Source organism: Diabrotica virgifera, chromosome 8, assembly GCF_917563875.1.
Source record: "Diabrotica virgifera virgifera chromosome 8, PGI_DIABVI_V3a".
Classification (NCBI taxonomy): domain Eukaryota; kingdom Metazoa; phylum Arthropoda; class Insecta; order Coleoptera; family Chrysomelidae; genus Diabrotica; species Diabrotica virgifera.
This window is the reverse complement of record NC_065450.1, coordinates 197668470-197692281: the sequence shown is the minus strand read 5'-3', so window position 1 is coordinate 197692281 and position 23812 is coordinate 197668470. Positions and strand designations below refer to the sequence as shown.

The 23812-nt window shown below is 34.2% G+C and overlaps 2 protein-coding genes across 2 annotated transcripts; one reads left to right on the top strand and one right to left on the bottom strand.

Annotated features, from left to right (window-relative positions):
- The first annotated feature begins 2116 nt into the window (after positions 1 to 2116).
- LOC126889274 (uncharacterized) lies at positions 2117 to 12208 on the top strand. The gene is made up of 3 exons (XM_050657389.1): positions 2117 to 2203; positions 11567 to 11864; positions 11964 to 12208. Exons 1-3 carry the CDS (start codon positions 2117 to 2119, stop codon positions 12095 to 12097), a joined length of 519 nt encoding a protein of 172 aa, XP_050513346.1. The 3' UTR covers positions 12098 to 12208.
- Positions 12209 to 19449: 7241 nt separating this feature from the next.
- LOC126889273 (cuticle protein 65-like) lies at positions 19450 to 23751 on the bottom strand. Its single transcript, XM_050657388.1, has 3 exons — positions 23591 to 23751; positions 21224 to 21578; positions 19450 to 19941 (listed from the first exon to the last, which is right to left on the bottom strand). Exons 1-3 carry the CDS (start codon positions 23660 to 23662, stop codon positions 19844 to 19846), a joined length of 525 nt encoding a protein of 174 aa, XP_050513345.1. The 5' UTR covers positions 23663 to 23751; the 3' UTR covers positions 19450 to 19843.
- Between the last annotated feature and the right edge of the window lie 61 nt (positions 23752 to 23812).

The window sequence follows — 23812 nt, the reverse complement described above, 5'->3', positions numbered from 1 at the left end:
GAAAAAGGTTAAGTTAAGTTTTCCATATATTGGCGGACTTTTCATTTTTTAATTTATTTTCCATTTGAAACAATCGTTTTTTTCCGATTATAGCGCAATTTATCCATAATTTAAAAAAATGTTGCGAATAAAAGTTGCTTATTTCCACATCAAGAATCCAAATCTTCAATAAAAATTCTGGCTCCTATTTAAGATTTTAAAGTAACCCCCCACCCCACCTCCGTGGGGGGACGTGTTTGGTGCCATTCGATAGATTTTTGAAAAATATTGAATACGTGTATTTTGCAGTTTTACGACCTGATGTTCATTTCGCGAAATATCGTATTTAAAATTTTTAATTTATCCCCCAAGCGAATAGATTTTTTAGATTTCTAAGAATAGATTTTTTTCTCTGCCCCCCTTAATGAATTCCCCGGTGTTAAGAACCAATATATGGTATAGGTACATTTACAGGGTACAAGGTTTCTCCCCATGTAACTGAAAAATCCCCGCTTGGGCTCCCCTACCATCATTATCTGCTTAGTTTAATAAACAAGCCTAAAGTAATTCAATAGATGTATTAAATAAATAAATCAATAAGCGATGTCACAATGACGACCTCCCGTGGAAAAACTGCAAAATACACGTGTTCAATATTTTTGAAAAATCTATCGAATGGCACCAAACACGTCCCCCCACGGAGGTGGGGTGGGGAATTTAATTTAAAATATTAAATAGGAGCCCCAATTTTTATTGCAGATTTGGATTCTTTGCGTAAAAATAAGCAACTTTTATTCGACACATTTTTTCGAATTATGGATGGATCGCGCTGTAATCGGAAAAAAACGATTGTTTCAAATGGAAAATAAATTCAAAAATGAAAAGTCCCCCAATATATGAAAAACTTAACTTAACCTTTTTCTGGTTTTAGCACATACTATTCACAAGCCAATATGTCCCCATAACGCTCGAGTAACTGCAAATTTAGCATACTTTCCTCCCCTACTATGAGGATTTATCGATGAAAAACATGGCTAGCTGATAAAGCCCATAACTTTTTATTTTCCAACATAAGCAAATGAATCAAAAAAGGAGATGTTAAGAAAGCCTAAGGCTATAATTGTGTTTAAATTTCAATATTTTCTATATGCTAGAATAGTCCACAGGGTGTTCCAAAATTTAAGAAAAAAACACAGTATTATTGTTACACCGGTATAAGATGATATTTAGCTGTCTAGCAACAATATTATTACAAGGATATTCTTAAATAATAAGGCTATAACATACTAAAAGAATCACTCAAATCGGACTACTGGTTTAGGAAATTCGTGACATCAAACATGTCCCATTTTTAAGGTGTTCGGCTAATTTTAAGGAAATGAAAAGGAGGCTAAAAGTGAACCTAAACCGGGGCCCAATCAAGAAAAGGAAGGAAAGGAATGGACGATCCAGACAAAGATGGTTTGTTAGAGTAACTAGTAACCTAAATAAAAACATACCTACTCAAAAATGACAACCACGTCTGGGCCAAGCCAAAGTTACCAGTCAACTTCTGTTGGATGATACTTTCGACAGACCTACAGTCAGATCTCAGAAACGAAGGAATTGATGGTCGGGAAGAAAGAGCAACGAACAGGGACGAATAGAGGTGAATCGTAAGTCAAATTAAAAGGCAAGGAGCATGATTGGATAGGAAGTCACCCCATTTGATACAAGTTTATAATACATAAATATAGGTAATATATTTTATAATATATATTGTATTTAATTGTATTTTAGCCCTAGCCCTTCAAGGCCTGTTGAACTTTGTAAATAAATATATAAATTTCGAAAACCATGTAAATCTCTTTTTTTGGGCCTACTTACCACCCTATTTTCGTAACAAGAAGAAAAACGATAGCTTAATATATTAGTTCTTGTTCTAAGTTATCTACTTATAAAATAATGACTTAAAATTATTATTAATGAATCCAAATCTCACTGTTCTTGATGATTTTCAAACTATTATTTCGGCTCCTCATATAATTTTACTAAACTTGGTAAAATCTAAAAAAAAGATTTTTATAAACTTCATTAAGTATCCTTACTAATAACGGCAAATAATATTATGCAATTCTGCAAGGATGAAGGTCAGTGTATGATCTATATATACCGGGGTGTAGCATTTGTCATCACGTTGTTCAGTCCAGACAATTCCATCAACTACACCAATATGAACGGTTTGGTAAGATTCAATTATTGTTATCAATAATTTTTGTTCATTTAAAAAAAAATAGTTTTAATATGGCGCAAAATCTGAATATTTTTCCAACGGTATTTCAACTTTTGTCAGAAAAAGTAGAATAGTTTTTTGTTAATAAAACTTGATTTTTTTTGGATGGTCTGGTAAGATTAGATTAGGTCTCATAGAATCATAAAGTCTCATAGAGTCAATAGAATCATGGTTTATTTCTTATTTTATCCTTTTCTATTTAATAATCACTGGCTCTAACCCGAAATTTGGGTCCTCTTCTTCTTTTTTTGTGTATAGACATGACTCTGTCTGTTTTTTCAATATGCCTCTAGTAAGTTGTCGTTCCATCGTTTTCGTGGTCTTCCCACTGATCGTATTCCTATTGGGGAACCGTCTCTCGCCGTCCTTATTACTCTATTTGTTGTCATTCTGCTTATGTGGTCGTTCCATTCTACTCTTCTATTTCTTACACAGTTACTAATGATATCCATCTTGCAAAGATTTTCATCTCTGCTTTTTAGTATTATGTTTGTCCTCTCTGAAATTTGGGTTTAAAGACAAATAAATTAGCCTTCCTTGTTCACACGGTAGGTACTACGTTTCTATCAAATATTCTGAGAAGTTTTCTTCTTTTCTCACTCTTCTGAATTGTCTTGGAAATTCTTTGTTTATAGTCCATGTCTAGGCATAATATAATGTTGTTGAGGTAAGTATTGTTGTTAATACTCTTATTTTTGTATTATATACAAGAATTTCTTTTGTCTTAATTATTTTTTGTTTATACAGGGTGTTAGTAAATAAGTATGAAAAATTTTAAGTGCTAATTCTACATGAAAAATTAATACCAGTTTGCTCTATAAACATATGTCCGCAAATGCTTAGTTTCGGAGATACGGGGTGTTGAAATTTTTATTTCAAACTGCCAATTTATTTATTGCTCTAAGACCAGTTGAGCTATGAAAATGAAATTTGGTGAGTTTTAGAAGGTAATTATTACAAATTTTTTGACATACAATTTAGAATTTTGTATTCATCATTGGCGCGCCTACGGGCAATGGTCTGAATTTTTTTAAAGAAAAAAATAGTACGCCACTGAAATACTTCGAACTAAAAATTATTTTTAAATTTCACGTCTGATTTATGATAAAAACCTTTCTTGCCTTTTTTTCATATGATGCACCATTTTTATGCAGAAAAATATAACATCTTGGCGCGTATTTTTCATTTCTTAATACATCATCAAGAACTATCCAATATAATAATACTAAACTAGAACAATAACAGAAAATATTACTAATAAGATTTCAACTAGATGCAAAGCTGCAAGAAATGTTTAAAATGATCTCCTTTACAGATAACAGAAGAATTTTATATTCATTATTGGCGCGCGTACGGGTAATGGTCTGAATTTTTTGAAGAAAAAAATAGTACGCCACTGAGATATGTCAAACTAAAAATCATTTTTGAATATCTCGTTCAATTTACGACAAAAAATATTTCTTTCCTTTTTTTCATACGAGGCGCCGTTTTTATACAAAAAAAATAAAACATCTTAACGCTTACCAAGTATTTGAGGTAGTTTCCATATGCATAGAAACTTAGTTCAAATACTTTGTAAACGTTAAGATGTTTAATTTTTTTGCATAAAAACGGCGCCGCATATAAAAAAAAGGCAAGAAAGATTTTTTGTCGTCAATTGAACGAGGAATTCAAAAATGATTTTTAGTTTGACATATCTCAGTGGCGTACTATTTTTTTCTTCAAAAAATTCAGACCATTACCCGTACGCGCGACAATGATGAATATAAAATTCTTCTGTTACCTGTAAAGGAGATCATTTTAAATATTTCTTGCAGCTTTGCACCTAGTTAAAATGGTATTAGTAATATTTTCTGTTATTGTTCTAGTTTAGTATTATTATATTGGATAGTTCTTGATGATGTATTAAGAAATGAAAAATATGCGCCAAGATGTTTTATTTTTCTGCATAAAAACGGTGCATCCTATGAAAAAAAGGCAAGAAAGGTTTTTTTTATCATAAATTAGACGTGGAATTTAAAAATAATTTCTAATTCGAAATATCTCAGTGGTGTACTATTTTTTTCTTTAAAATAATTCAGACCATTGCCCGTAGGCGCGCCAATGATGAATACAAAATTATTAATTGTATGTCATAAAATTCGTAATAACTACCTCGTAAAACTCACCAATTTCATTTTCATAGCTCAACTGGTCTTAGAGCCATAAATAAATTGGCAGTTTGAAATAAAAATTTCAACACCCCGTATCTCCGAAACTAAGCATTTGCGGACATATGTTTATAGAGCAAACTGGCATTAATTTTTCATGTAGAATTAGCCCTTAAAATTTTTCATACTTATTTACTAACACCCTGTATCTAGCAATTGCATATCTGGCAGTGAATGCCATGCCTTTGATTCACGCTAAAAGTTGATTATCTGTGGAGAATACGTACCGAATCTATTTATTTGTTACCACTGTCTCATAATTTTGTCAAAGGGTGTATTGAATAATAGGGTGTAGGGTAGGCAAATGATATCTCTGGTGAACAATTTTCTGCACGTCAAATACTGAAACTGTACAATAGGTTTTTGTGTCCTTATTACCATTCTTGTTATTTTTGTTAGCACTTAAAAATTCTTTTATGGCTTCTATTAATTTTCTTTTGTCTATTTGCACCGATTTGTCGTATTCATAGTAGCTAATTTTCTCTTGCTTGTATAGTACATAAAACAGGGACATTTTTCTATAACGTGCACATTCAGTTCTATCCCTATTTTTTGTGTAGCTCTTGTAATTGATTCGTTCGCCTCTGGGATATTTCCTGGGCATTTCCTCGGCTCAGATAGCTTTTATAATCTCAAGGAGTTAGTTATACGTCCCTTATTAATCGCGACTTTGATTTTTCGTGATTGTTATTAGTTTTTCAATTTCTTTTTTGAGATGTTTCTCTACTATATGCTGTTTTTAAACCAGGAGGAGTAATTCAAATTTACCGCGCAGTAATGCTTGTTTGTAATTGGTCTCTCACGTCTGTTATGAAATTTTGACACTATTGACTTTTATGAAATTTTGACACCACTGGCATTTCATAGGTTAATTAAATTATCTCGGCGATTGTTTGTGTTTCTGCATTATTCCTTTAATTTTTACATTTTTAGTCTGCATTTGTATAAAAAACAGTTGTTTGCCAATTTGCTATACCTAAGAACTCTTTAGCGACTTATTAGTATAATATAATATTTATGGATTACCATCGAAGGCCGGCATGATCAACCAAAAAAATAAGATGCATTTGGTGATTTTTCTAGTGAATTTTTTGGGTGTGAATCTGTCTTTTTAGTTTACTCCTCCTGGTTTAAAAACAAGGAGCAATATAATGTTTTAACCAAACTGTCACTAAAGCTCTTCGAAACGATGTTTCCATTTTTACCATTTTTGTTCTTTATCTATTTTCAGTATTTTATTTAACATTTTTAATGTTTTGGCATTCTATTTTAATGGCATCCTTTCTCTGAAATCCGGGTTTAAGGATATTTTGTATTGTCTTATGTACTTTTCTAAACCTTTTTCTTGCGTCTTCTTCACAGAATTTGAATTAAACCGGTTCACTCTCTTATATTTTTAAGATCTAATCACTATCATCTTCTTCCCAGACATATATTTTTTTTAACAATTTTCACTACTAACATTAATGTCCCCCTTCCTCTTCCCCAAGTCCCCCGACCTCCCCAAGTCTATTTTACCGGTTAACCCTATTTATTACCGTTGCTAATTTGCTATACCTAATATTTTAGCATCTTCATCTACACCATCCCTCCATCTAAGCTTTGGCCTAACTCTTTATCTACTTCCGACCGCCTATGAGATAAGAATTCGTCTAGGAGGGTTGTTCTGCTGCGATCTCTCTAAATGTCCCATCTGAGTCTTCGTATTTTTATGAGTGCTATGAAAAAACAAAAGATGTAGATCTTTGAAACACACTCAGTGATCAAAAGATCCACAGGTACTGGTTTGGACGACCACTCGTACGAAAACAAACAAATGAAATAGAGAATGCGGAAAAATCCCCTTACGAACAATTCACACATCCACTACTTCGGGCTGGGAAAAATTTTTTGAATAGAATCGAAGATCCAAACACCAGCTCTTAGAAATGTGTTTCGCCCTCTTCAACCTCTATGGGCTCATCGGTGAAGATGAGAGGTTGAATATCTTCAGACACATTCCAATCAAAAAACAACATTCGAGACCTAGACATAGCAGGAACGTAAATCTACGCCCAACCTGACAATGCCATTCTCAAGTTTTAATTCCCTAATTATTTTAGAGTAAGTAAGATAATGTTTATGAAAAAAACAAAAGATGTAGATCTTTGAAACACACTCAGTGATCAAAAGATCCACAGGTACTGGTTTGGACGACCACTCGTACGAAAACAAACAAATGAAATAGAGAATGCGGAAAAATCCCCTTACGAACAATTCACACATCCACTACTTCGGGCTGGGAAAATTTTTTTGAATAGAATCGAAGATCCAAACACCAGCTCTTAGAAATGTGTTTCGCCCTCTTCAACCTCTATGGGCTCATCGGTGAAGATGAGAGGTTGAATATCTTCAGACACATACCGATGAGCCCATAGAGGTTGAAGAGGGCGAAACACATTTCTAAGAGCTGGTGTTTGGATCTTCGATTCTATTCAAAAAATTTTTCCCAGCCCGAAGTAGTGGATGTGTGAATTGTTCGTAAGGGGATTTTTCGGCATTCTCTATTTCATTTGTTTGTTTATGAGTGCTATTACATCTTTAGCACCAGATACCTATTTGTATTCGTTTGTGGTATATTCAATTTGTACCTTCTCCTCCAAATACCATTTTCACAGATGCCACCGAATATTCCTGTCAAGTTTTTATCTGGCTTGGAGATGTTCCATGTTTTCCACATGTCAGCACTGGCGGTATAACGGGTTGCTATACGGGGTAGCGAGAAAGTATGGAAACACGGTATTTTCTCGGAAACCACTGTAACGATTTTTATAGATTTTCTTGGGTAAGGGTTTTCTAATACGGCCGATATTATAGTGGTAATTACATTGTTGTCAAATCTTTCGTTTTTCTGGAAATCTAATGAACTTTCTTTTTTTCAAATGGAACATCCTGTATATTTTTTGCGTTTTGACGTCCTTAAGAAATATTGATTATTTTTAATGTTATATTTCCTATACCTAAGTGCCATAATTTTTAAATAAATTATAAAAATCAAATTTTTCGATCGAGATAGACATTATTTTAGGTTCTTTGAATCATTGGAAACAAAAAAGGCCTTTTGTAATTTTTGTCTAAACTTAATCGTTTCCGAGCTATAGACAATTTAAAACTGAAAAAAACCGAAAAATGAAGATTTTCTAGGTTTAAAAACACAATTAACAAATATTATTTTTGAAACTACGATTAGCCTAAATTCAAGCTCAAACCTTATTTTATCAGTTACCGGTAAGTAATTTGGGCTTATTTCATTTTAAAATATTTTTTTCTAGTTTTTAATGCAGCCCGATCTCTCGTCCTCTCATAAGCGCTTCATTAACAATTAAAAAAAACAATGTTTTAGAATTAAACCTGCCAAAAATTCTTATTTAGCTGATAAAACAAGGTCTGAGCTTGATATAGGTACTTCGTAATTTCAAAAATTATTTTTTTACGTGTTTTTGTTTGAAAATTTTCTAGTCTAATTTTGTATTTTTGATAGTTTTACATTGTTTATAACTCGGAAACGATTAACTTTAAAGAAAAATTACAAAAGACCTTTTTTGTTCCCAATGATCCAAAGAACCTAAAATAATGTCTATCGCGGCCGATAAATTTGATTTTTATAATTTGTTTAAAATTTTTTTTAATAAATGTAGCAATAACTCCGAAATTATAGCATTTAAGTATAGGAAATGTAACATAAAAATAATCAGTATTTCTTAAGGATGTCTAAATGCAAATAATATACAGGGTATTCTATTTGAAATCAGAAAGTTCATTAGATTCCCAGAAAACCGGAAGATTTGACAACACTGTAATTACCACTATAATATCGACCGTATTAGAAAACCCTTACCCACCAAAACTTATAAAAATCATTCCAGCGGTTTACGAGATATTGCCGTGTTTCCATACTTTCTCGCTACCCTGTATAATTATTTTTGTTTTGTAGCAGCCCAAAATATCACTTATTTGCCAAAATTTTTTGAGTTTGATTTCTTCCGTTGTTGAGTTGCTCTTGGTCATCGGGGAGCCTAAGTATGTGAATTTGTCCCAGTGGCGGCTCATCAGAGGAGGCAAGGGAGGCTCAGCCTTCCCATAAATTTTTTACACACTCTACACTGTTTTGTTTATCATGAATCGCGAAAACAGTAAGCACTCTCACTATTATACAACGTGTAAATTCCATATTATCACTAATTATCCATACATACGGAGCATTAGCATTAGAACGCATGATCGCGTCTCAGTTTTATTAAATATTATTCTAGGCAGGACCCTGGGTTATCCCGAGATGCATGGACGGAGCCGAGAAGCCCAGCAGTCTCAGTGCAGCGCAGCAGGCGTTTAAAGAGACCCGGTCTCCTAACAGTGGCATCTACGGCACAGCATAGAAAACGCAACAGCAGTGACACACTAGTAGGCGGGAAAAGTTCGCGCACTATTACGGCGCAGATCGTCGGCCATTTTGTGCGTAGTACCAGACAATGTAGAAAATCGACAGTGTTGCCGATTTGTACATAATTAACAGATTTACTTAACTTTTATGACATTCTGATAATATTAAATATTTTTTAACATAATTTTATACGTATGCCTGTAAGAATTATGTCAATAATTGGGACATAACACAAAATATTGACGATGAATGGCGATTGTATTGTTAATCTTTTGCATAAATTCCAGAAATTATTCAAAAAGAATCTCTCACGAGTAATAAAGTTGGTGACATCGGCAACACTGATAAACTAACACATCACATACCACTGAGATGTACTACGCGAAAAACGGCGACCCTGTACTTTTCAACTTCAAAGGCGGCATCAGGGAGTGTCCTTGCTGGTTTCGTTTATTATGCTGTGTCTACGGCGCCATCACACGCTGCCCGGAGATATACCAAGGGAGGCAGAGTAGCTTCTCGGCTCCGTTGCGTGGTTGCGTGCGTCTCCGGACAACGAATTTTAGGGTCCTGACTAAAAATAATGAAAAATCTAAAAGTGCGAATTTTGTTATGAAATTTGGTATGTGGGGTTATAATAATATTTGGAACAACTTGCTCAAATAACTTTTTCCGATATCTCTAACTCAAAGCAAAATATCGGTAATTTATCATGTTTTTGAATTCGCAGTGCGCCGCGTTTAGAATTAAAAAAATTCAGTTGAGTATCTTAAAAAATTTGAAGCTTCATTATGTATGGACTGCAAAACTTCAAATCTGTATTTATTTTGATATGCATAGGTATCTATTTACAAATAGATGGAATTGTTAACAAATAAACGACACAAACTTTGGTATTAAACTTTTACAATTAGACTAACTATTTTTAAAATGATATGATATCATGAAATTATGAATTAGGATGATATTATGAAATGTAAATCAAAAATGGTCAAAAAATGGAGCCTTAAATTACATTTTTTGCTAGTGCAAATTTGTCTAGATATTTTTCAGTTAGGTATAGCCTCCCCTATTGTAAAAATCACGAGCCGCCACTGATTTGTCCACTACTTCAGATATTAACAGTGAATTGAAGACCGATGTTTCTGACTCGCTGTTAAGTGTGGATGCCATCATTTTGATTTTTTAATTATTTTTTTGTAGGCTCATATTTTTAAAGGCATTTGAGCAATTACGTGTTCTCTTCTAGCTTGCCTGGTGTGTGAGCAATTACGTGTTCTCTAGTGCAATTAGCTCTGTTGTACGAATAATTTTCCTTAATGGAATTATTTAAATATTCCACGATTTTTTTTTTATTTAGTTTAACATGTCTCCGCAACGCACGGTATTGACACAGCTACAGTAATTCAACGTTTTTACATCATCAACCCGTACGCGTCCACTGCTGGACATAAATCTTCCTCAGCTCTTTCCATATGTTTCTGTTTTGAGCGGCTTGCATCCAGTTACTGATAACATATTTCAGATCGCCGGCCCATCTGGTTGGTGGGCGTCCTCTGTTCCGTAGTGCTTCTTCTCGTGGCCTCCACTCTACAATACGTTTGGTCCATCGGTTGTCTGATAATCTGGCGACGTGTCGTGCCCAATTCCACTTAAGCGAGGCGATTTTTTCGACAGCGTCTGTTGTTTTTGTTCTACCGCGTATTTCTTCATTTGGGATTCGGTCTTTCCGGGAGACACCCAACATCTGGCGCTCCATAGCCCTCTGAGTTACGCGAATCTTGTTCACTGTACCTTTTTTGTTAGTGTTAATGTTTCGGCTCCACATGTGAGTACAGGCAACACACTGGTCAAAGATTTTTCTTTTCAAGCATATGGGTAAGTCAGATTTAAATACATAGTTCAGTTTACCAAACGCTTTCCAGACTAATCCTATGCGACGTGGGAGCTCTCACGTCTGGTTATCTCTTCCCAACCGAATTTCATGTTCCAAGTACTTATAAGATGCGGTCTGCTCAATATCTATTCCATCAACAACAATATTACGATTTAGCACCAGATTAGTCATTATTTGCGTCTTGTTGATGTTTAATCCGACCTTTTGGCCGGTAACATATTGTAAATTATGATTCGGGAGTGCTCCTAGTAACATTTAACGTGTCTTGGTTTGTTTATTTGTACTGCATCTCGATTTTAAATTTAGTATAATTAACAGATTAAAGTATTTCACAGATTATAACTAATTAGGTAATGTTTTTTTAATTGTCTTTATTTTCAGCATTATATATGTACTAAACGTGTAAACACAACTGTGAAGTCTTCAAGCAATTTATCACTTATCAGTCTTCCAAACGGCTTGGGGAATTTAGAAGCTCCTCCAAACTACCTTTCAAATCAATGCAGCTGTGTTGATAATGTCAGTATTCCGTTAGGATCTGTTTGGCAGTGAGCTGGGCATTACTAGAGTGAATACGTAATGGGGGATCTTCAGAGGATACGAGATAACCTTGATTCGTGCGTGTATGTTTTATTAAGACTATAGAAAACCTTTGTTGGGATCGGGTTCTCAACTGTTATATTAAAATATAATAATTTCATAAAATTGCTTCATTTATTTGTGCTAAAAATTATATATGTGTAAATATGTAGATGTTTTTTATTCTAATTTTATTTGGTTACTTGCAGATCATTGCTCTCTTCGCCACCTTGGCAGTATCCTGTGCTTCTCCAAGCGGCCTGGGACTAGGCCTTGGATTGGGCGTAGTAGGACCAAGAGCAGTTATCGTCCCACCTAGTTCCGCCACCATCATCAGCAGACCACTAGGATTAGGATTAGGATTAGGACTTGGTCCTGTCGTCGGTCCTTGGGGTGTTGGTCCAGTTGTTGGTCCACTTGGCGTTCCTCTCGCTGGTCCACTTGTTGCCCCTCTCGCTGCTCCACTTGTTGCCCCAGCTGGTGCTGTTGCTATTACCAACGGAGGAGGTAAATATTCTTGTCGTTTTTCTTCGCAATTTAATCCATTCATTTTCCTAGGATTTCCAATTTATGGAAATATACTTGATGTTTTTTGTTTTTTTTAAGGTGTTGTTGAAGCTAGTGCTCACGGAGCTGTAGTAGCCGGTCCCAAAACAGCCCCAGTCATCATCGATGGTCCCTCTGGCACAGTTAAAGCTAGCGGTCTCTGGGGCCCAACTTTGGCTGGAGTACTCCACTAGAATACCGTTATATCAAGACTAGTACTGAACCGAATGAAACTGCCTCAACACTTTTTAGAATAGTTAATTATAAAATTTAAAAATCTGCAATAAAAATAATTATTGTGTTTATATTTTGTTTTTTTTTCTTTTTCGTTTAAAAATGGTCATGTAAGAGAGCATTATGTACATTCGCAAAATAATGCCTTGACATATACAAGGTGTCCCAAAAGTAGTGGAACGGTCGAATATTTCGAGAACTAAACATCGGATTGAAAAACTGAAAAATACATGTTAAATCATTTTCAAAAATCAATCCAAAGACAACAAACACCAACCCGCACTACACCCCCTGGAGGTGGGGTGGGGGCTAACTTTAAAATCTCAAATGGAAATACCCAGTTTTTGTGTAGATTTGGATTTGTTACTTAAAAGTAAGCTACTTTTATTCAAAACATTTTTTCGAACTGTGGATAGATGGCGCTATTATTGGGAAAAACGATTTATCCTGATACCATAGATAAATTATGGAAACGGTCTAATATCTCAAGAAATACACTTCCAAATGAAAAACCAAAAGACAGGATTTTAATATTTTTCGAAAACCTATCGAATAACACTAAACATGACCCTCCAAGCCCCCCATTTTTTATTGCAGATTCGGATTCGTAATGAAAAATTAAGCAACATTTATTTTAAACATTTTTTAAAATTGTTAATAGATGGCGCTTTAATTGGAAAAATACGATTTATTAGCGCCATCTATCAGCAATTTTAAAAAATGTTTCGAATAAATGTTGCTTAATTTTTCATGACGAATTCTAATCTGCAATAAAAAGTAGGGATTGCTATTTAAGATCATAAAGTTACCCCCCACCTCACCTCGAGGGGGTAGGTTGGATGGTTATGTTTGGTGCTATTCGATAGGTTTTTGAAAAATATTAAATACGTGTTTTTTTTTCTTTCATTTGGAAGTGTATTTCTCGAGATATTAGACCGTTTCTATAATTTACCTATGTTATCAGGATAAATCGTTTCTCCCAATTATAGCGCCATTTATCCACAGTTCGAAAAAATGTCTCGAATAAAAGTTGCTTACTTTTATATATATACAAATATGCAATAAAAACTGGGGGTTTCTATTTAAGATTTTTATGTTACCCCCACTCTACCTCTAGGGGGTGAAGCAGTGCCGGTTTAACCAAACTTCGTGCCCTGGGCGCTGGAGATTTAGGGGCCCCCTTCATTGCTATTCATTGTCAGTTTTTTAATAAGAAAACAGATGCGTTAACTATGCAAATGAAATAACAAATAGAGCAAAGAAATCAAACAAGTAACAAGTTATACTACATGTGCGTTAGCCCTAATACTGGGACAAAGAGAACTTACAAGAGACACAAAAATAAAAATATATAACACAATAGTGATACCGACTGTGCTCTATGCAAGTGAAAACTGAAAAATTCTGTAAAAATATAAGAGCAGGATACATGCAACGGAGATGAGACATTTAAAAAGGATAGTTGTAAAGACAAAATGGGATAGATTAAGCAACGAGACTATTGGGAGAATGGACAACCAAGAACCAATAACGAATAAACTAACAAAGAGATAAATGAACTGGTATGGGCATTTGATGAGGATGCAGCCCAACCGAATTACAAGAAAAGTCTACGACGCAAAGAACATCGTAAAAAGAAAAAGAGGCAGAACAAGATAAAAATGGATATAACAAGTAGCAGATGCGGAAAAAATTAAAGAAAAATCACTCGTGGAATTTAAGATAATGGCAGAAAACAGGAAAGAATGGAAAATATGGGTGAATGGAAATTAAAATCTTTTTCTTCTTTGTGTGTCATGCTTGGTTTCAAGCGTTGGCTATCGTCGGATTAACAAGCTGATGAAATGTTTCTCGGTCGGCAGCTATATAAAACAATTCCTCGACCGTTCGGCCTGTCCATTGTCTAATGTTATGCAGCCAGGACAATTGTTTTCTTCCAACCCAGCGTTTTCGTTCGATTTTGCCCTGAATGATCAACCAGCGTAAGCGATATTATATGACCGAAGTAATTAACCTTTCTCATTTTTATGACGTTGATCAATTCTCGCCCTTTGTGCATGGTCTCCAGCACACGTTCGTTGGATATGTGTGCTGTCCATGGGATTCTGAGTATGCGACGGTAACACCACAACTCGAACGCTTCTAATTGGTTGAGATTCTTCACTTTTGTTGTCCAAGTTTCACATCCATAGAACAAAACGGACCAGAAGTAGCACTTCAATTTCAATACTCTTAGACGTGTGGTCAATGAAAGACTTCTACTGCACAATACAAATCAATGGAAATTAAAATACCGATCCCAAATCCGACACCCTGATAGGGTAAAAGGAAGGGGAGAAAGAAAGAAATCAGTAAGGGTATCCACGTGTTAAAAATAAAATAAAATAAAATATTACTTCTTACCTCTCAATTTGTTTAGCAATTAATTTAGTCACTTTCGCATTAAGACTTAACGCCCTATTATATCAATCCTAATAATAATTCTTGTAAACTATACAAGAAAAACTATACTGTAAACACTATCTTGTAAACTATACTGTAAACACAGACTATACATTAACTATTTAAAATATCGACCGAGAAAAACACCTGACTCGTCTGCACCTTATCATGATCTCTATAATAGTGTGTATTAGTGTGTGTTCTTCCGTGTCTGACAAAAATCCATTTAAAAAAATTGAACAAAATATTCTACAATTTCACTATTAGGTCGTTTTGAAACAGTAGTATGTATTGTTTCGGTGTTGGCATTTTAGTGTAATGTATTATTTATCTATATATTATATTATAAATGATATTTATTGTATTATGTAGGTATAACATCTATCTGCCGCCGCTCGCTGTTATAACACAGTTTCTTTGTTTAGCTAATTGTCCATTTACCGTTGGCTGGGTGTGGCCACTGTATAATGCCAAATTGCAGTTTTTGCAATCTCTTTACTTTTGAATATTTAAAATGGTTTGTACCTATTGTTTGGGTATTGGCATTTTCGAGTATAATCTATTCTTTATCTATAAATTAAATTAAATATATATATATATATATTTTTGTCTTTCGTTTAATAACAAATTATAATCCTATTTTAAAATAACTTATTTTAAAGCCCAAAAGTGAGATAAATTACTCTTTAAGCCCCACAATTCAAAATGAAATTATTAGTTTACTTGGAAGGTACTGCAGTTAGGGAAACAATTGTCTCAGAAACTGAAAAACTCCGTTTAAGCGATTATTTTGGATACAATTCGAGACATGGCCGAATCTGACAACTTCCTGTAGTTTTTGGAAAAAGGCCCCGCCATATCCATTGACACGGGCCCCCATGGGGCTAGGCTACGCCACTGTGTATAGACGTGAAGAGATGTAACAAGAGAGCATAGGCGCTTGCAGTGTATTAGCGTATCTGTGTATGATATTATTTTCGGAAAATATGTAGATTATTTAGCGATTTTATTTTTTTATAACTAAAAGGTACGGGCCCCTGGGCGCCCGCCCCAAGCGCCCAGTGGATAAACCGGCACTGGGGTGAAGTGGGGGTCGTGTTTAGTGTTATTTGATAGAGTTTTGAAAATCATTGAATACGATTTTTCAGTTTTTCGATCCGATGTTTATTTTGCGAAATATTCGACCGTTCCGCTACTTTTGGGACACCCTATATAATCTTCCTATAATATAATAAACACAGCGAGGGTTTAAGAGGAAAATGTTCTAGCTTTGATCTTTTAAAATGGCCGTGCTAAGTACAAGGACCTTACGAATTTTATACGAGATATACCGATTTACACAAAAAATTAGAGTTATAAAATCATTACCAATTTTTATAGAAAAAGTTAGGCACATGAACATACAAAATTGAAGAAAGAAAAGCTTATGAAATATTAACTCATTATTAATTGAATAATAATTATTTACAAAATTATAATAAAGTTATAGTATGGTATAGTTAGACCCAAACCCAGACATCCAAAGTGAAAGTTATCCTCCAACACCAAATTGTTCTATATGGTCCACATAATGTTCAGAAAAAAGTCACACCATTTTGAGCGTCGGGTTTGGGGGGGAGAGGGGGAGAAATCTGCAAATTCGTAGTTTTGTCAATTCGTAGTTTTGTTTTTCGTCAATATTTCTAAAACTAAGCGGTTTAGCATAAACAACCCTATACACAAAATTGTTCTACATTAAATTTGAAATAAAAAAGGCGCTATGCATAACTCATAATCTTTCTAAAATGAACGGTTCCAAAGTTACGGAGGTAGTATAGTATAATTGGTTCAAAAAAAGGCCTAACCCAGACATCCAAAGTAAAAGTTTTCATTGTTCTATATGGTCCACATATTGTTCAGTAAAAAGTTACACGTCCGGTTTGGGGGGGAGATGGGGGAGAATTCGGTAAATTAGTAGTTTTTTTAAGTTTTTCGTCAATATTTCTAAAACTATGCTTTAGGGTAAGGAATGGTCTATAGAAAAATGTTCTACATAAAATTTAAAACAAAAAAGGTTCTATACATAATTGTTATAAAATCAACGGTTCCAGAGTTACGGAGGGTGAAAAGTGGAGGTTTTCGATACTTTTTATATTTACCGATTTCTCCCCCCTCTCCCACCCAAACCCGACGCTCAAAATGGTATTACTTTTTTCTGAACATTATGTGGACCATATAGAACAATTTGGTGTTGGAGGATAACTTTCACTTTGGATGTCTGGGTTTTTGGTATAGTTATATCATAAATATTGCCCAAAAAATATAAAAAGTATCGAAAACCTCGACTTTTCACCCTCCGTAACTCTGGAACCGTTGATTTTATAACAATTATGTATACATTATTTTTTGTTTTAAATTTCATGTAAAACATTTTTGTATATAACATTGTTTACGCTAAAGCATAGTTTTAGAAATATTGACGAAAAACGTAAAAAAAACTACTAATTTACCGGCTTCTCTCCCATCTCCCTCCCAAACCGGACGCTCAAAATGGTGTAACTTTTTACTGAACAATATGTGGACCATAAATAACATTTTGGTGTTGGAGGAAAACTTTTACTTTGGATGTTTGGGTTAGGCCTTTTTTTGGACCAGTTAGACTATACTACCTATGTAACTTTGGAACCATTCATTTTAGAAAGATTATGCATAGGTCCTTTTTTATTTCAAATTTAATGTAGAACAATTTTGTATAGAAGGTTGTTCATGCTAAACGGGATAGTTTTAGAAATATTGGCGAAAAACTTAAAATACTACGAATTTACCGATTTCTCCCCCCTCTCCCTCCAAACCCGACGCTTAAAATGGTGTTACTTTTTTCTATACATTGTGTGGACCATATAGAACAATTTGGTGTTGAAGGATAACTTTCACTTTGGATGTCTGGGTTATGCCATCTTTTGGATCAACTATACTATACTATTATACAAAAATATTAATATGTGAAGTTAGTGTCACTATTTTCTTCTTCGTGTACCATGTCCTTTCAGAACGTTGGTTACCATCATAACTATCTTAATTTTATTCACTGCCACCCTAAATAGCATGCTTGTATCAACACAATACCAATCTCGCAAGTTCTTCAACCATGAGGTTCTTTTTCGTCCTGGACTTAACGATTTTATCAACTTGCTCAAGTTTGGTATTATTTACATATATAGAAGATTTTATATTCTGTTGTTTACTTCTTACGAGTATTTCGGTTTTCCGTATGTTCAGATCCAGACCTGCCTCCTTCTCAACGACACTATCAAGTATGTAGAATTTGCAGATCTTCTTGACTAAAAGCTAGGAGTACTGTATCGTCCGCATATCGCAAATTATTGATGGCTTCACCGTTCACAATTATTATTCCTTCATGTTTTTCAAAAAGTTCATTTCTGAATATTCTTTCGGAGTAAACGTTAAAAGCAGGGGTGACAAGAGGCATCGCTGTCGTACTCCTGTCGTAATGTGCTAAGAAGATTTTCAAATGCCGACACCAATATTGTTCTTTATAAATAGCGTACACTTTACATCGAAATATGCCTTCATTCGCAGGATCAAACTTCCTAGAAATAAGCCACAGCAATATGGCTATAAGATCTAGGCCAAGTATGTCATTTTTTGAAAAGAAACACATAGGAACACCAGGCTATATAATATTTCCAGAATTTTTTAGACTAATCTTTTTTGAGACCTATTCCCGAGTGGAAATCGAAACGTCAAACATTAGTGAATTATAAATATAATTTTCATTACACCAATAATTGTGGCTCATTCCTATATAAACATATTGCTTGAATTAGATATGACATAAGTACATACTTTCAGAATCAGATATGTGTTTTCTAGATTATCATACGAAGTAGAGACTTGGACACTTTCTGAAAAATTTTTAGGAACGCTCGAAGCCTTCAAAATGTGCTGCTACAAACGCTTCTTAACAATTTCATTGCTAGATCGTGTGACTAATATTAAGGTACTACGGAAGGAATGGTTGTTAATACAACCAAAGAGAGCAAATTAGAATATATTCGCCATGTTATAAGAAATTAACAGAGATATAACTTGTTGCAGGTCATTTTTCAGGTCAAGGAATTTGGAAAGAGAGGATCAGGGAGAAGAAGGAATATCTTCAGGTTCGAGACATCTACAACTGGACTATTCCTAATAACTGCAACCAGAATTTTTCCCCAGTCTCTCAAGAAATGGTTATCCACAACAACAACTAATCTATTTAGGTAAAGCATCAGTCAATAAAATTATTACAGTAAATTATTACAGCGAAAGGCCACAAGGGCGATAATTTACGGCGCCGTAAGAGCAGTAAACCCATTGGTTGACTAACTCCTCTACCAATTGTAGAATGATCGCTAATATTCGAAACAATTTGTCACCAAGAAAGAAGAAAGGATAAAACGTTACGTAGAAATTATTGCTTTTTAAATATTTTATTTTCTAAAATTAAGATTATTGTCTAAAATCTCCTTTTCTGAAGATTTGTGCTGAATTTTAGCAATGCATTTTGTAAAAAAATATTTAAAGATAGCTGGCAGTCTACCTCTTAAGAAATACTTCAACGTTGGAATTATCATATCGACAGATCTACAACAAGTATAAGAAGAAGAAGATTTATTAATTCAACTTTTTTGACATATATATTAACGCATTTATTCTGGGTTCTTTAATTTTTTGGAGCATTATATGAAATTTAAAATCGTCCCAAAAACGTTGGGTTTATTCAAAAATGCTACATGTTGATTTCTTTGCTGTCTATTTCTTCTTTTTATTAAGAAAGATGAATGTCTTGCTTTATAAATTAGTAAGGTATTAAAACATACGAAATATATTATTTTTAAACTCTTTATTGAGCAAATATTGCAAATAAATACTAATAACAAAATTTCACAACCGTAGTACATACATTTAAACATTGCTAATAATATCTATACATTTTCCGCAAACTTGAGCTAGATCGTCTTCGTAAAAATTTCCAGTGAAAGATCCAACAGGAGGATCACTTCGACAGATCGTGAGATCAGATAAATTAGTTTTCAGGCGGCCTTTTTCTGGCTGTGGGATGGAAATTGAAAACTAATGATCTAGGTGATTGTAAAGATGTACATGGAAGAAGAAGTTGAAGAAGGAATAGAAGAAAGAGAGTAATAAAGTGTTCCATCTTTATTGAATTTTGACTGGAATATTTACGGTTTTGTATGGCAGTGTTTCTTTTTGTTGAAGGTTTACCAGTGTCCGGCTAATCCATGACCGGCCCATCCATGACCAGCCCAGGCACCAGCACCGAGTCCCCAAGCACCATGACCACCGAGACCCCAAGCTCCTGGAACAGAAAAATAAAAAATTAAATTACGTAAACCATAAAATAATCACATTAAAAATTTAACAATCTATAAATTTCTCACAATTTTTCTTTGCATAGTACTTTTCTTATTAGTTTCGTATTATTTTTTCTATATTTTCTAAATCCATGATATGTATGGTCTCCAAAAATTCTTTTTTATTATATATTTAATATTTATCAGTTTATGAGTAGATTGCAAAATCCCCCCAAGACCTTACACTTACTACACTTTTTTATTTTGAGAAGCTTATTCTTCTTATTTTTGTGTAGACATAGCACTATCTGTTTTTCAATGTACCTCCAGTATGGGGAACCATCTCTCGCCGTCTTTATTACTCTATTTGTTTTATCATTCGGCTTACATGATCTTTAATAATTTGTTTTCCTTCCATTTGCTATCCTTTTTTCGTTCTTACTTTTTTACTATTTAATTCATGACTTTTTAAATAACAGGGGGCTTAAGGATTCCCCTATCTTATCTCATTGCCAGCTTCAATTGAGGCGATTAGTATCTTCTTTTAGTTTGACTTTTATTGTGGTGTTCTTGTAGATATTTTTGATCGTTTTGACCTTTGCTAGATGTGTACCTCTTACGTACAATAAGTGAATAACGTCCTTTAATTTAACCGTGTCAAAAGCATTTTTAAAGTTCACAAAACATAAATATGCCGGTTTGTTGTATTCTAGTGATTTATCTTGCACTTGCCTCATTATAAATATAGCGTCGTTGTTGTGAAACATTGTTGTTCTTCTGCTAGGGTACAGTCATTCAGTTTATTTTTTATCAATTGGGTTGTTAATTTTAATGTGGTTTTTAATTAATAAGTTAATTTCTCTGAAGTTCTCCGAGTCTGATTCGTCTCATTATTTGAAAAGTGGTATTAGGAAGCTTTTCCATTCAGAATCTCCATTATTATGGTATTCTGTTTGTTCTATTAATTTTTGGATTAGTCTTAATAGTTGTTTGGACCTCCATATATTATAGTCCTCTATAATTTTCTTAATTGTATTGTGTCCTTTCCTAATAATTTTCTATTTGTTTCCTTAATGCTTATGTTACCTATCTCTCCTCAATGGGAAGTTATTAGTTCTTCCAAATAAATAGTACGTTTCCAAAACAAAGATGATTTAGTATGATAATTTGACTATACTTGATAGTGTGAACAACTATCTTCCTCTTGATTCACATTTATTTTCCTATTTTCTTTACATATTCTTAATATACTTGCTTTGTTACTACATTAATCCAATAAGAACTTACCAACAGCTGGGCCAGCAATAACAGATGGGGCAGCAATAGCAGGGGTGATGAGGGCACCATGGTTGACGGGTCCAACAACAGCACTAGGTCCAGCTACGGGTCCGATAACAGCGCTAGGAGCAGCTACGGGTCCAGCAACAAGAGCACCACCAGCACGGGGTCCAATGACAGCACTAGCTCCTGCTACGGGTCCAATGACAGCGGCTCCAGGGGCGTGGGGTCCAGCAAGAACGGCTCCGTGAGCTACGGGTCCGGCGAGGACGGCTCCATGAGCTACGGGAGCGGCCAAAAGAGCTCCGTGTCCCCAGCTTGGGGCGGCTGAGGCTACGGCCAAGGTGGCGAAGAGAGCAAGGACCTGCAATTATAAAGTAAGTTTTATTGTACAGCAAAGTACATACAAAAATAAAAAAAAAATTAAATAAACCAATACATAAGAAACAGAGAAAGACAATAATAAAAAATGAAAAAAGTATAGGCCTTAATCCAAGAATTAAAACAAATATTTAAGAATTATCCTAGATCAAATTTTAGGAGAATAGTGGAAATCTGCTCATTGTATTGCTCAGAGACGTGGGTAACAAATAAAAGTATTGAAAAGGGAACAAATGCAACAGAAATGATTGTGTTTAAAAAAAAAGCTGCAGAGTATCACTAATGGACTAACTGAGAAATGAATGAATTAGAGAACTAATAAATGTGAAGGAGGCATTAAATGACAAAATAGAAAAATGCAAATTACTCTGGTAATGGACATATGTGAAGGACGAACGAGCAAATAATACCGCTTAGATACACAAGCAGAAGATTCAGTAGAAGATACAGATGAGCGATAAACAGAAGGTTAAACAAAGGCTAGGAAATAAAAAACAGTAATTAGATAACTGAACCCCATCCAACAGAATAGATACTGAACATAAAACAAAAAGGCAAACATGCGAAGTTGCTGTCCATTAACAAGAATAGCAGAATTAGAAAAGAGGAAAAATGGCAGAAAAGACTGCTAGAAAAATAATATAATAAAGCTCCATAGAAGAAGCTATAAATAGAAAAGAATGGAAGCTAAAAACAAAAATTAACCTGTGAGAAGACGAAAAAGGATATAAAATGCAATAAAAATTATTTTGCACTAAATAAATTCATAGACGCTCGTGCATACAGCTAGAAATGATTTTGAATTTAGAAAGTCAAAAATAAAGAATAATCATCGCAACAAAAGATGGTATAGAAAATGTGGAACAATGAGCATAACAAGTACAAGAGAATATATTACAGTCACTACTTTTTGTAAATGACCAAGTCATTTTTGCACAAGACAGGAAGGACATGGAATATATGATATGGGAATGAAAGGAAGAATATGAGCCATGAGGTCGCAGATTTGAAGTTAAGTATAGAAGAGACCATTAAGAGTTATAAATCTTTTAAATATTTAGGGTCCGAGATGGTACTTGTATGAAATATATAGAAATGAAAATAGCACGGGGATAACAAAATCCATTAAACCACTCCATGGAGTGATATGGAACAACGATCTAACCAAAGAAAACAAAAAGAGGATCATTCAGAAACACTGGCGGATTTAGAGAGGGGGTCATGACCTCCCAAAAATATTTGAAAACCCTCTTATCCTATTGGAGGTAAGACTAAAGGTGACCTTGCATCAGAGAAAAGTAGTCACCACCAAAAAAATTTCTGGATCCGCCAGTGATCAGAACAGAGTGCTAGATATTACCATATATAAATAAGAACAGTTGAACTGGACTTTATAAAAAGATGTTTACAAATCACCAGATAAGATAGAATAAGGACAGAGGGAATATGCATAGAATGAAAGTAGAATGCTCAGTTACAAGAGAGTTTGAAAACAGAACCCTGCAATGGTACGGGCATGTACAAAGAATGCCAGAGCACAGATGGTCGAAAAGAATATTGTTTCCAATTTTCTTCCATCTCATAGCAGGTCTGGGAACCGCCAGGAAGAAGACGAAAAGGAAGACCTGCTATGAGATGGAAAACTTATATAGGAAATGCTATGATAGAGACCTCAGGGAAGGTGACTGGGAGAATAGAGTGTTGTGGATGACAAGAACGGCGAACTCACAATGGAAAAAAGCCCAAGAAAAAGGGAAAGAAAAATAAAAAGTGACGTGAAAAATATTGAAATAAATATGTAGGTGCAACATTTCAACAAAGAAATATTCTTTTTATTTTTCAAGGAAAATAAATCAAATAAAACTGCATAAATGTATCAAAAATATAGAAAATACAATAAAAAAAGGACAGCAAAGTGTTAAAATAGAAATTAATAAAGATAAATGAAATTTTAGTTTTTTAAACTAATTTTCAAAATAATATTGCGATTCTTACCAAAGCGTTCATGTTGAGATATGTCTGAGAAACAGTACAATTACAGAACCGTTCACCCCGATATATATACATTGTTTCTGACCTTCCTACTATTTTTTTTTAACAATTATTCTTGCTCTAGGTACTAGTAATGTTAAATACCGGTAACGCCTAATAACGGGAGACATATTTTTTAATTGCAGTAAATCATTGCATGAATATTTTAAAATTTATATGTAATTG

Bases quoted from the DNA above. Each gene is read 5' to 3' on its own strand.
- LOC126889274 (XM_050657389.1), top strand. From the start codon at position 2,117: ATGATCTATATATACCGGGGTGTAGCATTTGTCATCACGTTGTTCAGT. The intron at 2,204-11,566 runs GTAAGATTCAAT...GGTTACTTGCAG, and splicing joins ACACCAATATGAACGGTTTG to ATCATTGCTCTCTTCGCCAC. The intron at 11,865-11,963 runs GTAAATATTCTT...GTTTTTTTTAAG, and splicing joins TGCTATTACCAACGGAGGAG to GTGTTGTTGAAGCTAGTGCT.
- LOC126889273 (XM_050657388.1), bottom strand. From the start codon at position 23,662: ATGTATATATATCGGGGTGAACGGTTCTGTAATTGTACTGTTTCTCAG. The intron at 21,579-23,590 runs GTAAGAATCGCA...TTATAATTGCAG, and splicing joins ATCTCAACATGAACGCTTTG to GTCCTTGCTCTCTTCGCCAC. The intron at 19,942-21,223 runs GTAAGTTCTTAT...TTTCTGTTCCAG, and splicing joins TATTGCTGGCCCAGCTGTTG to GAGCTTGGGGTCTCGGTGGT.